Source organism: Suillus paluster (genome assembly GCF_016628075.1).
Source record: "Suillus paluster strain FC165 chromosome Unknown EDB91scaffold_253, whole genome shotgun sequence".
NCBI classification, from domain to species: Eukaryota; Fungi; Basidiomycota; class Agaricomycetes; order Boletales; family Suillaceae; genus Suillus; species Suillus paluster.
The window spans coordinates 2,318-23,729 of NW_024537813.1; the positions used below are offsets into that span (position 1 = coordinate 2,318).

Below are 21,412 nucleotides of genomic sequence, written 5' to 3' on the forward strand. Positions count from 1 at the left end.
ACCTCCCCCAAAATCACCTCAACCTCGATAGGTAGCCCACCCTGGGCGTCGATGAGCATGCTCGGGAGAGTAGTTTGGGCAGAGTCGCTGTGTATCTCCGCAGTCAAGGACTATAAAATTGACCTTCTTCAAGTGGAGGTCGAAACATCGCTGCAGGAGAAGACCCAGTGAGACTTGAGAAGGAGGAGAATGCGATATTCCACACTATCTTGGCTAATTTCTTGCATTGGATTTCTGTTGCGGTGGTCGCTTCCGAACCTCCTGCTTCGAGCATGGTCAAAAAGTAGCATATTCTTCAGGAGATTTGGTAGTTGGCAGGTGGTCTCCATGTCTATACATCCCCATGGTAAGATGATCCTGTGTCAGCACGAGATAATATATATCAGAAATCCGAAATCCGAAATCCGAAAGGTACTTACACATCTTTGCTCACTGTGAGATGGTTATGATCGATTATATTCTTCTCCGCCGAATTTGTTGTGATCCACACAAGAGCGCTGATTATCTTCGGTTCACTTCGAGGGCCTTGGCGATACGATACAAATCTCGCTCCACTCCGAATCCGTCTTGGAGCAAGATGTAAGAGGCTGAGGGTGCATTTCACTATATGGATAAGAAAGTGCTGGTTATAGGACACAAGGTGTCTTTATCACGTCTGGAATCACCTTGAACGTTGACAGGATCGCATAGGAATACGGCCTGTTAACAGCTTCTGCCACCGATGATGCCACTATAAACCAAAAATGTTAATGCACGGCGATTGAGATCACGGACAATACAGTAGTATGGCGTTACTTACGATGGTAGGGTTTCCAGCTATCTTGAGTTCCATACCTTTTGGTCCTGGTGTGCATACCCTTGGTTGGAGTCGGATCAACACTGTGACTACAGTCTCGGACTGCAGCCTGAGCCGCGGTCTGACTCTGAAGGAAGACAGTTGAATTTCGCACGGTCGAGGAAACGACCATGGCCAATCAATTGTACATGTACGTAACTACTACTTGAACCCATCGGCTAAAGTTTAGCTTTTCGTGCGTTCAACGTCGCGATTGCAACATTGAAGCACTAGCTCCAGAAGATCTAAGCACACCGAATTCACCCCGAATCGGTCCACGATAGAAGATAATCCGACTGTTCCATCTACATCTGACACCCAATTCCACTTGATATCGTACCTCAACCACTGCGTCGTCCTCTCCCCCTTCACCCGTTTTCGCGTCTACCCCACTCACGCAACCACCTACTACGCCCAAAACATCTCTATCCCTGGAGCCCTCCTCGTCTCCATCCCGGGCGTCTGAAAGAAAGATGGAAAAACGGATGTCGTTCATGAGGGCAGCTACACAGTGTAGCAGATGTCCTCCCCACTGAGGTGAATAACTCCACGGTTGTATTAGGATTCTGCCTCCCCTATTGCACTCTGCTCCCGTCTTACACCAGTCCAGCACGCCTTCGCCGAGCCCGAGATACAATCATCCTTCACAAAATGTTGTGCCACTACAAGAAACGCTATGGGAACCCATAGACTTTGATTGTGCTGACGACTCGAGATTGATGGAAATGGATACCTCACCGGCCGATTTTTGCAAGGGTCGAGTAACACTCGTGAGGGAAAGAGATTTGTTATCGAGATCGTGGATGTGCTTGTGAAGGTCGAGGTGAGAGGATTATCATCAGGTTGAGCCCATGGCGTCCCTTTCAAAGTGCGTTCTATCTCTTTTCACTCGTGTTCCTGCTCGTACTTTACTAATCCTCGCATAGACGTGGGATCTTCCAACCCACAATTCTCCTACCGCGTACGCCAGTTCCAAAAGCACTACCTTCATGTCACAGAGCCACATGTCGACGGCAACCTCGATGTGAACACACCACCTTATAGTACCAACGATTATGTGCATCAGATGTGATGTGAGAGGATATTAGTGCAAGCAGGTCCATAGACCACAATCGAGACGGTGTAAGAGAAGGGCAAGATGATGGAATTTGGGAGGTCGGATGTTCTGAATGTCGGAGTCCTTTGGGGTTTTCTATTCCTTTCCACTCTTTCAAGGTTGTGTGTTCGTTTGTCCTGGCAGCCGTTCATCTGCTAACCTCTTTCTCTTCCTGCATCTCGTAATCGACAAGTTGGTTCTGTCCTGGACGAACGTCTTCATATTTTATCTCCATTACTACCCAATTTTCACCAATAGCCTGACTTCCTCATCCGCCTTTGTATATTCAGTGATCTTGCTCGGGGGGACACATCGGTTTTCCAGCGGCAGCTGCACGAATAGAAGGGAGGTTGTGAAATGGGATTGAATACCACCAGAGGTGACCGTTTCGGCGCGTCAGCTCACGGACATTGATGCGTGGACAATGGCCTCAGCGGCTATAGAGAAATTCTCTCTGATGTGCGCTTCGCTACAAGTGAAACACACATCCTGTTCGCGCCATTCAAAGAGCCATGACTCGTATATTGATAGCCCACTTTATCTTCTTCTCTGCGTTCACCCCTTTTTTTGTGTCGCTCGTCGATTTTTATTCACCCAACCGCTCTGCGTTGATGTCCCCTTCAAACCCGCGGTCTGCGCACGTTCCGGATCGAGTCACACTCTGAAGGTTTGCATTCTTATTGATCTGGAATATCTCAAAGTCTCTTTTCTCCTCAGTTCAACTTCCTTGGGATCAATACCCGTCGTTCCCGCCCATCACCCTCCCGCTGTCCTGTCTACGGAGATTTTGTTGTAATAAGGAGGTTTGTTGCAGGACCTTGGATACCATGGACTCGACGCCCAGCCGCGGTGCTACGACGTCATGCCCCGTGCATAATCTACAAGATGCACCACCGACTGGTATATGTTCATGGTAGGTATGTGTTGATTTGCACTTGACGGCTCTATCTACACGTGCTTGCTTTGGCGGCTATGCTTGCCCCGTGAAATCGGACAGGTGTCATGGCTGCGAGAAATTACTGCTTTCCCTTGGGTGTCCGTGGGCTACAGGAAAAGGTACTTACTATTCCTGCGATTCACAAAGAGTAGACGTGTTGAACAAAAAAGCATTCTCGTTTCGCAGGCTGTCGAAGAACATTATGATATATTACGGTGCTAGCGGCTCAGCAAATGAAATCCGCCCCATGAGAGCATAAGCTTACACGCCAGCCTACCTAAATGATGAACTTATTTATGCTACCAGGAACACCATGTCACTTACATCTTTCACGACCCAGGCGGCTGTGCCCACAATCTTGCTCTATGCCATCATATGTATGATCCGAACTATCGTGGAGCACTTCTGCATCACGAAATAGATCGAAGCGCAGCCACCCACCCACCACAACTGATCGTAAGCTGGATTGGAATTTGCTAGAGTTTCGAAAGTCCTCTGGCGTAAAACTCGCACTGTTTTTGGCGCTCTGATGGCGTCACGACTCGACACGGCAGCGTGCATCAATAATAACTATGAAGCAGAGCAACGATCAGGGAGGAATTAAAATAAGTATTGCCTCCTACCATAAATTCCGCAAGCTGTAATCTCACATCATACGCGAGTAACACTCTATTTTTCATGGACGCGGAAAGGGGGAAAGATTATTTTAAACTCAAAGCGGGACCGAATTACAAGTGGAACAAACAAGGAGTTTAAAAAAGTGACGTATTTACCCAGGGGCGACATATCTATGGGTGGCATGTACAAAGCTGCCGCAAGTCAGGTCTGCAATATCCTGTCAAATGCAACTACAAGCAGGACGAGCGTAACAGCCATTGCAGAATAGGAAAAGAAAGCCCCCCAAGAAGAGCGATGAAGAACCCTGGTACATAACAACAGTCAGCGGTGCAGAAAACACATCGGTAGGTACACCTTGTCACCTACCGCAAAATAAATACGACAATGCAACGGTGGTGAGAAACATAACGGCGTGAATCGCGGAAGCATACGCACACGGCAATCGTACCCAGACAGCAAGAGAATGGGTGTGTACAACGTATGAAACATCACCCGATGTAAACGATTTTAAACCAGACTCCTGCTTACGACTGCAATAGAAGCATCAAGAGATTCACCATGAGTCACTTGCAATACGCACTTATTCGCATCGCTGATAACGGTTCAGGGATCGATCAAGCATCTCGTCGAGAGAAGGAGAGAGGCGCAAATATCCACATGAAATCTGGCGCTAGTAGCGTGGACGATATTGATGTGGCTAGAGAGGTACAGATCATATCGTGCGGACAAGTAAACCAGTACACACCCACGCATGCCCGTCAACATTTATGTAACACCCCATCCATGGACGCTGAGCAGTCGTTCTATATATGCTTCATCTATCCTGTGGCGAAGCAGGGTGCATTACGCAGGATGATGAAAGGTGAATTGAGTGGAAGAAATAGATGGTTGCAGAGTGGGCTGTGTTACATGATATAGTACCAGATGCATGCGGGTTCGCTGTGCGCAGAATGGAGGGCTACTGCTACATGACGGGCGTGTATAATGGGAGGCAGTGATGATGGAAGAAGCGAAATTCAAATCATAACCACGCCATACCGGAAGAACCCTGCATGAGCGCCTGCATGAGTTGGGTCAGTCAACACTACTCACCACCCACAAGATCCACAATGCGACAATATTTTAAACGTACGGTCCTCGTCGACTTCTCAAATACTACTGACCGTCGATCTCTCTGTCTAGGAAAACGCGAGATATCAGTGGTGCCTGATGCAGCAAGAGAAGTGCATCCCACCCTGACAGGACATCCGACGCCGGCGCAGACAATGAAAAGGCAACTGACGCCAATGATAATGCAAGGGCATGTGAAGGGCGTGGACGCAGTCGCGTTCTTCAAAGATAGACAACGGGCCGTCACTGGTTCAGATGATAAAACCCTGCAAATTTGGGACATGGGGACAGGCACATTGGTTGGAGTGCCATTCAAGGGACACACAGGCATTGTGTCGTCAGTGGCCGTATCACCAGACGACAGGCGAATTGCGAGCGGTGGAATGGATAAAACCATCATCATCTGGGATGTTGAAAGCAGGCAGAAAGTACTCGGTCCGCTTATGAGGCACACAGACCGGGTGTGGTCGGTGTGCTTCTCTCCCGATGGCAAGAGACTCGCAAGCGGGTCGAATGATTGCACGGTTGTTGTATGGAATGCAGAGACTGGCGCTGCCCTCGAAACACTCGAGGGTCATAGTTCTTTCGTGTTCAGTGTGGCATTCAGCCCACTGGATGGGCAAATATTAGCCTCCGGATCAGCGGACAATACCATCCGGGTTTGGCGCACCGGTAACGCCGAGCTTCTTTTCAAAATCGACGCTCACCGTAGTTGGGTTCAAAGTGTTGTGTGGTCGCCTGACAGCCAACAACTTATCTCTGCATCACACGACAAAACAGTCAAGTTCTGGAACTCGTCGAATGGAGACCCGATTGGTCAACCTTGCATTGGTCACACTGACTACATCTACTCGCTCGCCATCTCATCTGATGGCTCCTTCATTGCCACCGCCTCGGGTGACAAGACTGCGCGGTTGTGGAGCACAGAGACACACCAGCACATAAGTTATCCACTCAAACATACCGCGAGTCTTTGGTCTGTCGCGATTTCTCCCAATGGAGAACTGCTTGTCAATGGAAGTAGTGAAGGAAAGGTACTGCTTTGGTCTATCAAGCAGATACTTGAGCAACACAACGTGGAAGAAAGGACAAAAGACGATGAAAAAGCACAGCGACAGCAATGCCTTACTCTCAGTGACACGCAGGTGCGCTATCACCCAATTTTTTTTTTGATATGTCTATCCATTCATATTGTTCTTGGCGGCGTCAAACAGTCGCGCAGTTATGACTCCAACACTGGCAATAATAACAGTGAAAGTTACCGTTCTCAACAAGCATCTGGCAGTGACGACACTATCTCATTGTTTGACGTGAGCTTTTTCCTTCAATGCGTCTACTTATCACGCAACGTGGGCTTTCTTCATGCAGATCTTGGCTATAAACAAGACTGTCCGCGATGCACTCATCACAGGGGACCTGCACATTGCTGAAGACTTGCTGACCCAAGAGATCGATGCAGATGGCAACACCCACGACTCGTATGCCAATCGCTCGATTGTAAGGACGCGAAACTCCGAGTGGGACAAGGCCCTTAAAGACTCAGTCAAGGTCAGATGCTCTGTATATAATGACACGTTTGACGTTAAGTTTAGTTGGTGACATAGTCCATTGCCATCCAGCCCTCGTTATTGGGCTACATTTCCAAGGCCATCGCCCTCTGCGGCAGCGAGCAGTTCTGGGACGCGACGGAAGCTTTCGATCTCGCCTTCGTATTTTCAGATCGTGATCCGATCACCGTCGGCCTTTTATTATTGATCAAGGTATTCTCGTTGCTATCTTCAGAGTCTGTCTGTCGTTCTAATACTTCGATGTCATCTTGTCTAGGCTGTTGTACTTTTCAACGCCGGTCGCCATGATGAGGCAATGTGGCGAGTTCAAGACCTCACCACCTCTTGTCATCACTTAGATACACTTCCGTGCAGCGTTGTAAATGTGAGCGTCATGTCAAATCTCATGAAGTTTTCTCATTCTTGAACACACTCGCCAGTCGTATCTATGCGTGCAGCTTGCGATAATTGCTTTGGATGACGGGCGGTACAGCGAAGCTGCCGATCAGCTCAACGACACTATTCCCAGGATGATCGACTTGTTCCCTCGTCGAGCACCCTTTGAACCCAGGTTGAAGCTATTCACAGTGGTACGTCACTACGAAACCCAAAGGACACCTTTAATGATCGATGATTTGTGCTGCATAGCTCTTCGGCTGGGACCTGGATTCATTATGGCAAACTGTCCACCAAAGGCGGTGCGATGCACTCCTCCGTGCTGATCGAGTGATCGAAGCAGTCGAATCTCACCAATCCACGATGCGCATGATTGATGAGGATGCAAAGGACAGCTACCTCGAATGGTCCACAGGTGAGTGTCTTTGTGCTTTGTGTCTAGACGACTTACATGGATACTCACTCTGGGGTCGTTTAGCCTTCAAGAAAATCTGTACTGCGCGCTGTCTCACAAAGGGAGACAAAGCTGTTACTGCAAGGAACTACGAGGCAGCTACTGAACTGTATTCGGCAGCAATTGCGCTTGACTCCTCATGCGAGTCCCTGTTTGCGCACCGCAGTAAGGCAAATTTAGAACGAAACCTCTATGTGGAGGCCCTTTTCGACGCGGAAAAGGTGCGGATAATATTCGTCATCTGTATAGCAATTGTTCTGATACTGGGGGTGTAGGTCATTGAACTCAATCCTTCCTCTTTCCTGGGGTATGAACTCAAGCATGCAGCGCTTCATGGAGCACAGCGCTATGAGGAAGCAATCGAGGCTTTCAAAACCATGCTCTTGAAGTCGGACGATGCACAAATACGAAGTAAGCCCGAACCTCATCCGTCAATATGACAATCATGAACACTTTCTGCAGACTTGCATCAGACGTATGTCAGTCCGTCTGATGTTGAAAGCATTATCCGACAAGCCATTCACACTAAACTGGAAAACGCTCCGCTTCGCCTAATCAACACCTCCACTGGACGTATATGCAATCGAGACGCGCAGATCGACGCCTTCGTGGCCAGCACCGAGTACAAAGAGATCTTTTCTTCCTCGATGACGCATGCGCCCCTCCAAACGGAGCCCATCAAAGCAGCGGTTGAGAAGTACTTCAATTGGGCCATGTTATCGCATAGATGGGGCACCAAGGAGCCGCTGCTACACGACATTCAGGCCAAAACTGTGTATGACTTGGATCCAGTCGGAACCGTTGTGAAGTTGCAGAAGTTCTGCGAGATCGCTCGTGATGCAGGGCACCGCTGGGCATGGAGCGATACATGCTGCATCGACCAGAACAACAATTTTGAGCTCCAACGATCCGTCAACGCCATGTTTGTCTGGTATCGCAACTCAGCTCTTACGATTGTCTACCTGCCGGACGTCCCGCCTTCGGCGCAAACGGGCGCATTGGCACAAAGTGTTTGGAACAAGCGAGGATGGACTGTTCAGGAATTCCTGGCTCCTAACATTGTTGTCTTCTACCGAGCAGATTGGACTCCATATCTCGATGACCACTCTTCCAACCACAAGAAGTCTGACGCTATCATGCAGGAGATGCAGCTTTCGACAGGTATACATGCACGGGCGCTCGCCGACTTCCGTCCGGGGATGAGTGGCGCCCGAGAGAAACTTCAGTGGGTGTCGAACCGTGAAACCACGGTGCCGGAAGACATTGCGTATTCATTGTTTGGCATCTTCGGCATCCACCTAAATATCATCTACGGCGAGATGAAGCAGAAGGCACTCGGACGACTCTTGCAGGCCGTCATTGCCCAGTCCGGCGATATTACAGCCCTGGACTGGGTCGGAAAATCATCCGAGTTCAATAGCTGTCTGCCAGCCGACATTGCCTCATACAAAATTCTGCCGTACATGTCACCATCTCTTTCTGAAGATCAGATACAGACATTGGTCTCGTCGCTGCAAGATCCCGCCGTTGTGCAGCTGGCCTTGACACTGTGTAACGAGCTCGGCCGCCTGAGTGCTCCTCGTTTCGCGGACTGCAGGCTGCATCTGCCTTGTATCGCATTCCCTGTCACAGCACTCAGCAGGAGGCATGGTCAAGACCGGCAGAAATGTTTCACTTATGATGTCAAGGCACGCGGGCTTAACGACCTATCAATTACCACAGAAGATGACCTGATTCAATTCTCGCGGGCAAGTTCTAGTCGGCAGCCGTTCTTGCTCGTCCGTCCGTGGAATCGACATGACAACGAGCTGCCTGACTCTGCTGACGAGACGCAGGGTATGGAGGAGCCTGGGTCAGATGATCAACTCGTATGGTCTCCTGTAGACGAAGAGCCAACTGATTCGGACTCTCATACACGAGAGTTGAGGTTGGTTGTTCGCCTAGCACAGCCTTTCGGCGCACTTTTGCTAGCGCAGCAGCGTGTTGGGGAGTACCAAAGGATTGCTTCGGATAACAATATCATCGCGCAAGTAAGGGACATGACTTCTGTTCGTGACATGATGGACGTCAGGACGCTCGAGATTTTGTAGCTGCATTCTTGTCAAAGAATGGGGACTTCTGATGGATTTTCATTCATACCTTGATAGTATCTGTGTGGAACAATATCCCTTTCAATGTATTACCTACTGCCCCAGTCACTTAATATATATCAGTCACTTATAGATGTTCAATCGATCTGTACGCTTCGAACCCCTCCATATCTGCCCCTTTTCTTCCCTTGCTTCCACCGTGCATACATGCACTTGTAGCCCAAGGTCGTGGGACAGAAATCATGTACTTACACTTAAGCCTTCAGTCTGAAGGTGCATGCTTGAGTAGCATCGATCCGCTGCGCACAAAGCTTGATCGGATTTTACATGTAAATGTAAATGTTGTAGACTCGGATATCACTCGTCAATAGTATTTCGAACCTTGGCGTACTCTTGATATGCAACGCCGACGTGAATATCCCGCTGTTCCCGTTGACATTCTCTCACAATTCTTCTCCTTCTTTCTTTTTTTTTGAACCTCATTTATTATCCCCAAGGATAACCTTATGTAGACAGTACCTATTGGATGCGCTAACTATCGTCCTTTGTCCGCTATGTACATGAATATAAAATATGTCCATTGGCTTCTCCTGTTTGACCGGTTGCAAACCTCCTAAAATGCATATCATGGTGAAGGCTTTAATAAGGTGTGTGATGACATTGCACACCTTCATGACGACGACGGCTTCTTGGACCATATAGCTGATTCCACAAAAGAAACACTACGTCTCTCACGATTGCGTAGCGCATAAAACACAGGGCCAATCCAAGTACAGATACTCACTAGGTACGTCAACATGACCCTTCTACTATCCCTCGCACACACCACGTCAAGAGTATGCCGACCGTGATCATCATCCAAAGGTCTGTAAAATAATTTATGTCCAGAACGACGATGCAAAGACCTGGTAAATTTCCAACAAGTCAGCACCGAAATTAAAACCAAATCGAAGAGGTATTCCTACCGCCCGCAAGAGACGCCAAAGAGAAGGCGAGAAGGCATTGTGTCATGCGAAACAGACGAAAGCGAAGCGGGACATCGGCTCGTCCCAAACTAGACGCTCTCTAACCCTGAGCAAATGAGTTAGGTCGATGACAGAGATCCATGCTTCGGGGAAATTCCCTACCTTTTTGAAAGAGTCAGATTCCTCCATAAATGCTAGCTAGAAACCTGATCCCGCAAGGGACGAGATGCACGACACGAGTATCATCCGCAGATAAAGCCCCCTCTTAATGGTGTCGATGTTTTGAACGGGTAGAGTGGTCACAAGGCATGCAAAACCCGCAAACACAACCAGTCCTTGCTGCAAAAGCGGACATGTCAGTATTGCAAGACAGAATGGAAAAGAACAGTATGCTCGCGCGCATAATGATCTCCTCGAGTATATCGCGCAAGCGATTGCTATACGTCCTCCAGCCGTGTTTCTGTCTCACCTCCTGCCATACTTTCTCGAGATTGAGCTGTCCGAGAATGAGGCGGCAGAGGATGGTAAAGAAACGCCAAGCGCAAGGAACAGAGGGTGGTTTCCAGTCGTCATGGATATCTGGGAGCTCTCCGTGAGGTGTAGAATGCAGGATGTCACCCATTTTCAACGGGTTTTGAGGCGTCGTTGGTTGGGTTGAGATAGCAAGGAATATTGACAGTGGACACGGTCGGAGGTGGCCAGCGATGGGTTTTGTCGAGCTATAGAAACGGTCTAGACAAAGAATAATTGTGAGAGGAAGTTGGCGGCAACAGCGGGATACCTACCTGCGCGTCGTGGGTAAATAGGTCAAGGTTCGAACGAGGCGGGATGCAACCAGGACACGGGGCCCAAGTGTAAAAAAAGAAAATACTGTTAACGAGTGACGGAGTTGTAGGGCGACTTGAGTACTCAAGGATGTTCAGCATGTCCTATAGGACGTGCTATACCGTGCGAAGACCAACAGTACTAGTACGGTCGTTGTATACGTGGCAGTTCGACGTCAAGCATTCATAGTCTTGATGTATGCCCTGAAGTCGATTGTACTGCAGTGCTCCACGTAATACATACCCTTCAGTGAGCTATGCAGTCAGTCCTGTATTGTACAGTCAGCATGCATCTCGTGCAGACCACTCAAACGTTCAACCAGCGTAACTGAGTCATTCAATCATGAGGAGAACCAACGATTGGACGTCCTGTGTGAAAAATCAGCATACATAACTTAGAAAATGCGTATATTCACCTCTTCAAAAGGTGGTCCCATCTGTTTCTGGTCGGCCAGCTTGGTAGGCCTGGATATAAAGAACCGGATGTCTTGAGTGAAAGTATGTCTCGGCCCTTGGAGCGGTGCTATGAACAATCTTCTGTAGCTTCCACACTCAAGACTTAATGCTCTGGGCTGCTTGCTGCTTCATGAGTCATAGCCTTCATCCAAACGTGCTGAAACGGAGTGTGGCGCACTGGGCGGAATCGAGCTGAGGCCGCTAGGCAGGCCGATGGGAGTGACAGCATGAGATTGACTTCAGGTAGGCAAAAGCGGCTAACCATACGTTTAATCTTAAACTAGAAAGGTGTCGCACCCACTGGCACAGCAGGACAAGGCCCATACCTGTTCGGTAGCGCGTGAAAGGGGCGATAAGCCCGCACGCGATTCATGTAGCATCCCTTAAAGACAATCTTGTAAGTAGTCAAGACTGTCGTCCCTTAACCGTTACGCCAAAAGGCAGTGATAATGAAAGTTCACGCTTCATTATCTCGGACAGTGGATGACTTTCCGTAGGCTAAATAATCCGGAATAGATTATTTCGGAGCCTGAAATAAATTTGCAATCCTGTCAACAATTTAATCTATGCAACGATAATCCCCCGTACGCTTAGTTCTTTAGATTTAGTCCAGTCCTCAATGGACAATCTTGCAATGCAGTACCAGCTTCTCAATGACAACGAGGCAGAACTTTTTCATGACGACGAAGGAGCTCAGGTGGTAGCTGCAGCCCTCATTTGTGGGATCGAGGTATCACGGCAAGAGCGCATTGACGCACGGAACCCCCATCATTCATACCTTTGCTGACCCCAGCTTCTCCCCAATCCTCACATCAACACCCCTTGGCAGGTGTTATACAACAGCCAGAACGACTGAGCGTTTATTACTACCATGGGTATTGATGTAACTACCTTCACCTCGCTGCTCACCACAGGTTTTGCCCAACTCTGGTATGAGACACCCATCCTTCGCGATGATCATCTCGTTGACGGAGGGTGGGGATTGGTTGAGCCAGCCGCTGGCTGATATTGCGTGGGATGGGAGGCACAGGCCGATGCAGCGTAGTCAGGTCGTAGTTTCGTACTAAGGACTTGGTATTAAAGTCTAAACAGACGAGGGAGAAAAATGCGTCAACAAAGTTGGCAAGATGTTGACGACGCACCTTTGTGTGACCTCGAGTGGTGCCACGCACATTGAGCAATGCATATTACGTCAGCGAATATCGCTGGCGTTAGTGGCCTAAAACGGACGAAAGGCGGATATTCAAGTCTGTAGGGGGGGGGGGGGGGGTACCCCCCCTACAGATCAAAAATAGAATTAAGGTTTGAAAGAGGGGGGCAAAAAATATTCGTTTGCAAATTCACCTCAAATGAACAGCGGCATCGCGGCACACCTTCCTAATGTAGTCAAATTTATGATATGATATTATAATCTATATATTTCGAGCCTACGGAAAGTCATCCAGTATTTATGCTGGTTATGGGAACTCAGGTAAGCCAACGGGCTTACAAATCTACCCATCCAAGCCTTTCGTACGTCGCACGGCGTGCCCATATTTGGATACGACTATATCAACAGCGCTAGTCTCCATGTCAAGTTCTCCGCTATTGCTGGTTCGGTGCTGAGCGATGCAGGAAGGAGCATCAGCATATATGTATATAAGACGCTGGTGCGTGAAGGTGACGTAGTGGATCTTTCAATTCACTTCTTCCATTTCCATCAACAAAAGAGCCTGAACCGTATATGCTGCCCGAAGCATATATTCATATATATATGTCGCAATGTAAGACCTTGTGTACAAGTTGCATATGTCTTAAAAGCTAAATCACAGTTCACATGCTCATGTAAGCTTCACAAGGCCTTGCATGCTTCGGGCTCTTTTGTTGATGTCCCTTACATGAACGTCAACTGTAATGCATTGCTTATGTGGACGGCACGTTTCTGCAGTCCTTCCTATTCTTCTACCTTCTATCGTTGGGGCCCCAACATCAACCTTAATTACGAAAGCTTGTTGGTAATTTTCTTGAGGAATGGTATGTAACAGTAACAGGCACTACTCGCTTGCTATTCGCGCGACTTATCCGAATATCATGTGTTCCATGCAAGCTGTCAGATCATTTCATACTCCTTATGAATGGACGGCACGTAATAAAACACAACGTGTAGGCTTCCAGACCTGCTGTCCTCAGTCCACCACTAGGGTGAGGCCCCAAATGGCGCTTGATTTACGAGATCTTGTTGGTAAGTTCTACGTACCTTGCTTGACAAACTACTCGCTTGCTGTTCGCGCAACTTACACGAGTATCTTTTGTTCCATGCAAGCTGTCAGTAGCCCATACTCCTTCAGGAATGGACTGCACGTAATTTGCCTGCACCAGTGCCAATCTCGAGTTCCCCGCCCGGAACCTGAGTACCACAGTAAGTATAAAGGCATCAGTCCGCCACAGGGTACTTTCCCATCTTCTTGGAAAGCTCTTCACTATTGACTAATCTTTCAAACTACTATCACATCACGATGCCTGTGATTCCATACGACGGAGTACACCAACTCCAGAATGTTTACTACCCTGAGCAACACATAGGACTTCGTGACGATGTCTATGTTGTTGGACGTCAAGAAGGCACACCTGATCCACGCATCGAGGTAAGTTCAAGATTCACCAGTATTCACTTCTCATCGTCCCCGCAGTGGAACATCAAAGCCAGAATAGGTGAATTTGGTGATGGTTATATCACTATCTCTACGTCCGACAACCGCTACATTGGTGTTGTGGTGAGTTCAGTTCGCTTATTCCAATGTCCTTGCTAATGCTTTGCCAAAGGACGGGCAAGTCGTTCTCATGGACGAACCCTATGAATGGGGCTTATCATACCGCAACCTTGGCAAGTTTTTGTGAGTATGCTGCACATAGTCGCGGGTCTTGTATGGTTAACCTGTCTTTTCAGCGTCAGGAGTCATTTAGGCAAGACCATGTTCCTATATGATGGGGCTGATGGAACAAAGGTGCGATACTTCATTTGCACTTTTGAACGACGATATCTTACTTTGTTTTTCAGGTTGGTCTCCAGAGCGATCCCGTTGGCGATGTGGGGTACTGGAGGTTCATTCCTATCAGAAACCAGATATGATACGGCTTGGTCGATGCTTTTGCGTTGAGATGTATGTACTTGTAAGCAGTGTTGATGTGGCTTTTGTGTTTGCTGTGCGTTCAGGGAAGCGCTCTGATGTGAACAAGCAATGAAAGATCTGGTTAGCGGGATCAGTGCTACTACTTGAGACCTTGACTCGGGTTCTCTGATTAACTGGCGATAAAAGCGCGCATTCACGAGGATCATTCCCACTGTGACACCTAGTTCACTGAGTGTCATAACGAGCAATTATCTAGCTATGCGATCATCCGTTGCTATATAAAATAAGAACCTGACATAGTCACGCGCACAGAGGTTGTTACAGTGTAGCCCCGAATCGGGCGAAGTCATCAGGCCTCAGGCAGTTTTCTGAGGATGGCTTCGATCTCCACTGCTCATCAACAAGATACTTGTGGTGGAGAAATCACTACTAGTAAACAACTTCCTCTTCAACAAGGAATCATTTCACGAGTATGAAATTTGAAATCAACAGATCCAACCAGCTGAGTAACGCCAGGCCTTGGCCATTGACGTGATTTGAAGCATAGTAAGGCTGAGTCAGCGCAAACAAAGTATTACCATCTCCCCAACGTCTCTCATATTCCCACTTTATATCGTAACCCTGATGGTTGCGAGACCTTACTGCACTTAATGAGCGTATGCAGAATGATGACATGAACTTTTTGCGTCATGGTTCTTGGTACGGACTTCTGGCCCCTTAGGGCACCGGATAGCAATTTCATCATTCCTCCCGAGATCTTCGTACGTACGACCGCTTCTCCAAGTTCTACCAGACGAGGCATTTTAGTAGGAAGCTCATATGGCTCTGGAATTACTCGACAACCGAACTCGGGATGAACTATTTCAATCAGAAGTACACCCTCATGACCAGTTCTTACCAAATGGCAGTGCTCCTGCAATACAATGCACACGACACGTTATCGTCGGAGGAGCTGATTACCGCAACGGCTATCAGCAAGGAAATTTTATTGCAGGTTCTTGCGTCCTTGGTGAAGGCCAAGATCCTGATCAACGAGAACATCTACCAATATGATTTGAACCCGAGTATGTTTCGCTTGTGTCGCATTCCCGTAATGCTAATACCGCCCTCTCAGACTTCAAGTTCAAGAAAATCCACGTCCCCCTGAACCAACCGCTTAAGGCTGAGGTGAAGGCTGAGAGCTTGGAGGTGCTTAAAGCTGTCGGAGAAGACCGTAAATATGTGATTCAGGAGACCATCGTTCGAATAATGAAGGCGCGCAAGACGATAAAAAACCGAGCCTTATTTCAGGAGGTGATTTCTCATCTTTCGCAGCGATTTGCCCCCAACATTCCTGATATCAAGAAGGTCAGTACTCCTCGTTTCTCCGCTAGAATGTCGGCTGATCCTGCTTTTAGGCGATCAACAAACTCATGGACCTCGAATACATCGCGCGCGTGGATGGCACCACAGATACGTCGTGTATTATTCGCATTCTGCAGAGACAGACATATGTTCTTGTTGTGGTCCCAAATGTAACGCTGAAACAACACTTAACCTATGACCATCAGTGGAAGTTGAGTTACATAGCAGGTCAGTCACTCGAGAGGATACAACTTATGCAAGGCGTATCTGCACCTCAACGCTGTAACCAATTTATTCCTAGTGATCATCTTCTTTGGCTTCTCCGCTGACTTACTTGGATCGACACTATTAACAAGGGCAGATGCTCGGCATAGGCAGATATAGAGAGGACCCCACTGATAACTTGTGATTTTCTAGTTCAGAAAGAAAATCGCCGAAAATATATAGACTCACATGTAACTATTTATCGTGTCAAATGCACGATATTAGTATATACAGATTCCCTTTGCATCTTCTCTTTGAGTATGCGAGCGGGATCCGGAAGTGCGTCCTCGTTGCGACCTGCAGCGCGGACAATTTCCTTGTCTTGCTCTGTCATCTCGGTCCGTAAACGCAACTGGTTCTGCGTATCCTCCCTAATATGCACGTTGATATACCTACACAAGGTATTGATAAGGGGAATGAGAACGGTTATGGAGAACCCACTCTAGACACGCCACAGCATTCATGGGTTGCTTGGACGGAGTGCCCGTGACAGCAGTGTAACGTATGAAGGGCTCACGTCTCCTCGCCCAGTCAAAGACGCTAGTGGGGGTATACAAACCACTGGTTACTGTGTTTTGGCATGAGTCCTTTGCATAGGTAGTACCATCGACATATTCTAGGAGTCCAACAGGATCATTGGCGAAACCATCTGCATCACACTTTGCTCGCTCCTCACGCCAAATTTGTAGCCGCTTCGGCATAAGGGGAAACGTGCTTGGGTGGCACGGAATGATGGCATTGACTTGCACCATCCCCTGAAGCCTCTGCCCAACGGTCTTGTGATCAAGATACAAACCAATAAAGTCGAGGATGTCGCTCGGCTCAATAGTGATGACAACACGTGCCACAAACGGCACGTCGAATCCGATCCGGGGATCGTCGAGCAGGCCACAGTCGAAGATGATACCAGCTCGGAGGAACCTCATGAGCAATGGATTTAAAGCAAACATTCGTATGAATTTGAATGCCCCCGAGGAGCGCTCGACGTTGCGGCATGACAGTTTGTGGGTGGGCCTAGTATCATGGGGTGAGTCCAAGTCTGCAGCGATCTGGGCACTCTCACCAGGCTTTCTTTTGGCACTACACATAATGTTCGAAGCGCTTCAACTTCGAGTTCATCCCAGGCGCAAATCCTACTTACCTCTTCTGAGCAGTACCAACCGCTCTTACACTAAAAGTAGTGCTCAATGAATGTCCGTAACAGTATTCAAATAGTTGAACATTACCTTTGAGCATTTCCGAGGTTTCTCCAATGTCGTGCCACGCTGTGTACATTGCATGCGAAATTGCTTCTTCTGCGCTTTTAGATATTCACTGGAAGCTGCTATAGCTCGGAAATCCTTGTCAGCATCTGGATGAACATGTGTATGGAAGACCTTTGGAGTTGCAGAGGAGTCGTTCATGTTAGTACTACTCATGTTCTCGCAAAGATATAGGTTTGATGGTGAGTTACTGGTGAAATGGTTAAGATGATATGTGGGGTCGTAACAGTCTAACTGATACGATAGTACTCGGGAAGCGCCGACTGCGTGAATTGAACTTGTTTTCATCTTGTTTTCATCACTGTTCTCTACTACTCAGATCTCAGACGTGTTGCACCTACACGAGAGTTCACGATGTCAACGCGTTAGGCATTGGAATTGATATACATTTGGTTTCTCAATTTTCAAACTCTGAGTCTCTGATTTGGGCCACTCCGGTGTGGAATTCCCGAGCGGTCTAGTATTGGACCCAAATCCAAGCTGCACCACGACATCCAAGTATGGTCGATGTTTTTTTGCTCGATTCCAGGTTCTATGTCAGGGCCTCAGCAACTGGAGACAACGTTCCTGGCAGCCGAGTGGCTCATGATGAAGAGAAATCTGTTCCAACTTCGACTGTTGCCAAGGGACGAAGAGATCGAATGCGAAGGCATCGTGAGGTTGGGCTGTGACCGAGGGGCTAGCTCGGGCTGGACGCTGAAGGATTGAGCCGCTGGGTGGGCGGGCAAACAAACAGCGATTTCGTGTGATGTCATGCAAAAACGATCAGGAATGTATTAGTTGACCAGGAATGCAAATTAATCCATTGCTTGATAAGATAGCGGTGGGTGGGAGGGAAAGAAGGAATGTATGTGACGAAATGCCACAATAACAATGAGGATAAGTAAGTGAAGGTTAGGAATTAGGGTTGTGAGTCCGTTGTGCACACTGCAAATAGTTCGATTTCGAATATGAAAGAGGTGAAGTCTAAGGCATTTCGCTCAATTGGACGCGTGGTGCTGATTCTCCGGCAGGCTCCGAACCGGCACCTTGCTCATTTCAAGCACAGCCCGCTTCATGATTACGGCACAGCGTCAGTCTATCTGAGCTGGGTGTGCTTCCACTCACCGACTCGGAGCTAGCTTGAACTGCGTTATGGGGGCACGCTGTCAATACCACTGCCACGTCCTGGTGATTTATGCGACCATCCCATTAGTTTTGGTCGAAATAGTTCCCCCGAACGGACTGCTGCGGAGCTGAGTCTGATCGTTTGCTGCAGGTTGCCGTGTTCTTTAAACGCGCGCATTTTGACGTAAAAATAATTTCAGCAACACCCACAGGAGGTCATTATACAGATCTCGTCACAGGATAAGGATCCAGGCGTAGCGCGCGCAGCTGTACCTTGCGTGCTATTCGGGCCCACTCCAAGCGCTTGAAGTCGATTGGACTGACCCTAGACTGGGAAAAAAATTATGAAGCAACCAAAGTCAATCCAGCGTCTGACTCCTTGAAGAAGGTTGGACATGTGTCGAGTAAATTCCCCGGGGACCTTTTCATTACCATTACTTATCTGCGATCTCCTGACTATGTATAACAGTCGAAAACGAACCCATCCGAGATAACTTGCCCATATTCGACCGTCATCATCAGTGGGACGGGTTGTCTAACTTGTTATCCTCACAAGTCATGACCCATTTTTCACCAAAATTGGTATGGATTGATATATCTGTCGTATAGCGATATGAGCACCCAGCGCTCATCATTCCACGCCCCTCAGATACATACCGGTGTCTGACTTGCCTCAGAAAGGGCAATTTGCGGTTAGCGTGCCTCGATGCTATCATTGCTGTGCGCCGCTCAAATAATTGATATACATGCGTATCTGCAACGTGTAAGAGCGCCAGACGCTTAAAACCCTCACCATCCATCCATCCATCCATCTTCCTCATTTCTAACCTTCTTGATTCCTAGTCCTCGCCATGTCTGCGGGCGTCTCATACGACACCCTCAAGCAATTCCCAACTCAAAACGCTAACGAGGAGACCCCGTCACAACACAGATCCCATAAGCGACATATGAAGCCGACTAAGCCAACTAAGCCCCTCCCCACTCGGTGGAAACCTCCTAAATCATTTGTCCCGCGTTTGATCTTCCACGTGATGTGCTTTTGCTTAACGTTTCATTCAAATTTGGATTTCATATGGGAGATCTTCCGAGAACCTAAGGGTTGGGAAAGCTTCCATATTCAATACCTCGCTCAGCTCAATCAACTGAGCACTGTGGTATGTGCGGTGATGTTGTAGTGCTATGACCTTTCCTCATCGTTTTTGATAGCAAGGATTACTCCTTACAACTGTCGCAGTCTTTATCTCCACTCCTCCGCCTCTGAAACAGATCAACTACGCTGCTGATGGACCGTATACACTTCTATCAGAATCATTGGTGTTCTCGTTGTTTGGTCTGTTGTTCCAGCTTTATGTCTCCGTCGTGGGGCAGAGTTATCAACAGCAGAAAACCTTCAAGGTGAGCAGGCGTAAAGCCCCTGCCAGCTCGTACATACTGACCCCAAACAGACCTTGAAGCGAAATAGATGGCTTTTCCTATGTCATATCATGATTCTCTCGATTCCTATCTATATATTCGCTATATCTCTACTGCTACTCCTCTTCGGTATGTTTTTGTTCTTGCCCTCCGCTCTTCTTGGTTCCTAATCAGTACATCCTGACTAGCTATATCTGTGACGGGCTTCCTATCCTCTTCGACTTCGGCTCAGATTTTCACCGGAGCAACTTTTGCCTTGCTTTTCGCGTGTCTGTTTGCTTCTATCCTCCCGTCGCCATTCTATTCGCGACTTTATGGGTTCTTGTGGGGGAAGAGAAACTCGGAACCTGACGACAGCGAGGATGAGTTGGACGGAGAGCTTCATGAGAAGGAGGGCGCTTAGTGCATGCGGTTCATTTCAAGACGTGTTCTTCCCGATGTACTTGTACCGATTTTTAACCCAGTACTTATTGTGTTTGAGAGCGCACTATTAATTCATGGTCAGGCAAGGAGAGCTATTGTGCACAACATCCGGAGATCAGATCGCTACAGCAATGCTCAGCCATTAAAACTATTCGTCCATGGTTGCGAATTTCCATTGGCCAGTGGATGTCCGTATCCATTTCGGGAGTTCCCCGCAATTACTTGTCACGTGTTCTTCGCGACCAAACGACTTGAATATTGAACATATTACAGCTTATTTTCATATCAATAGACCAGAATCTGGAAAACTCATTTAGCCGCTTTTATTTGTTGTTGGAGCGACACCAAACGGAGGCGCGCACACTAGCTACTTTTATAACTTGCTTGTGGAATACTAGTACGACGACTGCCGACCATCATCATGATGCACGGAAATCGGCGACATATACCAGATGCTGTGAAGCAGCAGTGGGTTGTTATGTCCACACATGGCATGACATCGAAGGCCATCGCGCAAGTGACAGGATACAGCCATCGAACAGTCGATCGAGTTCTTCGGCTCTCACAACTCACAGGCTCTGTCGTTCGAAAACCTCTGGAAATTGGTCGTCCTCGTCTACTTACAGCACAGGACGTTGCAGTAAGGGAAGGCACAAAAGTATTTTGAATTTAATACCTAACTGTGACAGTACCTTATTTCATGTGTCGAGCGCACTCCTGACATATTTCTATCTGAACTACAAAGTGCTCTACGGGAATTGAGGTGTCTCTTGCCACCATCGAACGAACACTACATAGGCATGGATTGACTCACAAGCATGTATGTAAAATATATTTGTGTAATGGATCAACATTGTCAGATGATCCAAAAACCATTGTTTTCGACGGAGACGAAGAGACGACAATCTCGCTAGAATGCCAGGGTTGCAGAAACTAAGTGGAGCCCATTTGATGATGAGCAAACCTTACCTTTGACAACATTACGGTGTCTTTCACGGCGAGGGCTTTATTTTGCTTGACAAGGTCACCTGCAGTTGGTAATAACCACGGTGCACCATGTGCGGCTGGTCGCAGGTCAGTGCGTGCGGTACGATTCCAGGGTCTCGTCACTGCCCCCGCATTGCCACACAAGCCCCAAGTTACGTTAAAGATTCATAAAAG

General features: G+C 48.0%; 4 protein-coding genes across 4 annotated transcripts; 2 read left to right on the plus strand and 2 right to left on the minus strand.

The window, feature by feature from the left end:
* Positions 1-996: 996 nt before the first annotated feature.
* Positions 997-1,540, minus strand: EDB91DRAFT_1178527 (uncharacterized protein). Its single transcript, XM_041320430.1, has 2 exons — positions 1,446-1,540; positions 997-1,372 (listed from the first exon to the last, which is right to left on the minus strand). Exons 1-2 carry the CDS (start codon positions 1,474-1,476, stop codon positions 1,038-1,040), a joined length of 366 nt encoding a protein of 121 aa, XP_041168827.1. The 5' UTR covers positions 1,477-1,540; the 3' UTR covers positions 997-1,037.
* A 13,587-nt stretch (positions 1,541-15,127) lies between these two features.
* EDB91DRAFT_1088956 (uncharacterized protein) lies at positions 15,128-15,823 on the plus strand (the record flags this gene model as incomplete). The annotated part of the gene is made up of 4 exons (XM_041316547.1): positions 15,128-15,199; positions 15,223-15,502; positions 15,553-15,785; positions 15,812-15,823. The coding sequence occupies 4 exons, from the start codon at positions 15,128-15,130 to the stop codon at positions 15,821-15,823; spliced, it is 597 nt and encodes a 198-aa protein (XP_041168828.1).
* Positions 15,824-16,245: 422 nt separating this feature from the next.
* On the minus strand, positions 16,246-17,449 carry EDB91DRAFT_1257171 (uncharacterized protein; the record flags this gene model as incomplete). Its single annotated transcript, XM_041324281.1, has 5 exons — positions 16,246-16,438; positions 16,488-17,060; positions 17,110-17,126; positions 17,188-17,217; positions 17,273-17,449. 5 exons carry the CDS (start codon positions 17,447-17,449, stop codon positions 16,246-16,248), a joined length of 990 nt encoding a protein of 329 aa, XP_041168829.1.
* A 1,659-nt stretch (positions 17,450-19,108) lies between these two features.
* Positions 19,109-20,343, plus strand: EDB91DRAFT_357161 (uncharacterized protein). Its single transcript, XM_041326992.1, has 4 exons — positions 19,109-19,569; positions 19,622-19,810; positions 19,861-19,957; positions 20,017-20,343. Exons 1-4 carry the CDS (start codon positions 19,267-19,269, stop codon positions 20,229-20,231), a joined length of 804 nt encoding a protein of 267 aa, XP_041168830.1. The 5' UTR covers positions 19,109-19,266; the 3' UTR covers positions 20,232-20,343.
* Positions 20,344-21,412: the final 1,069 nt, after the last annotated feature.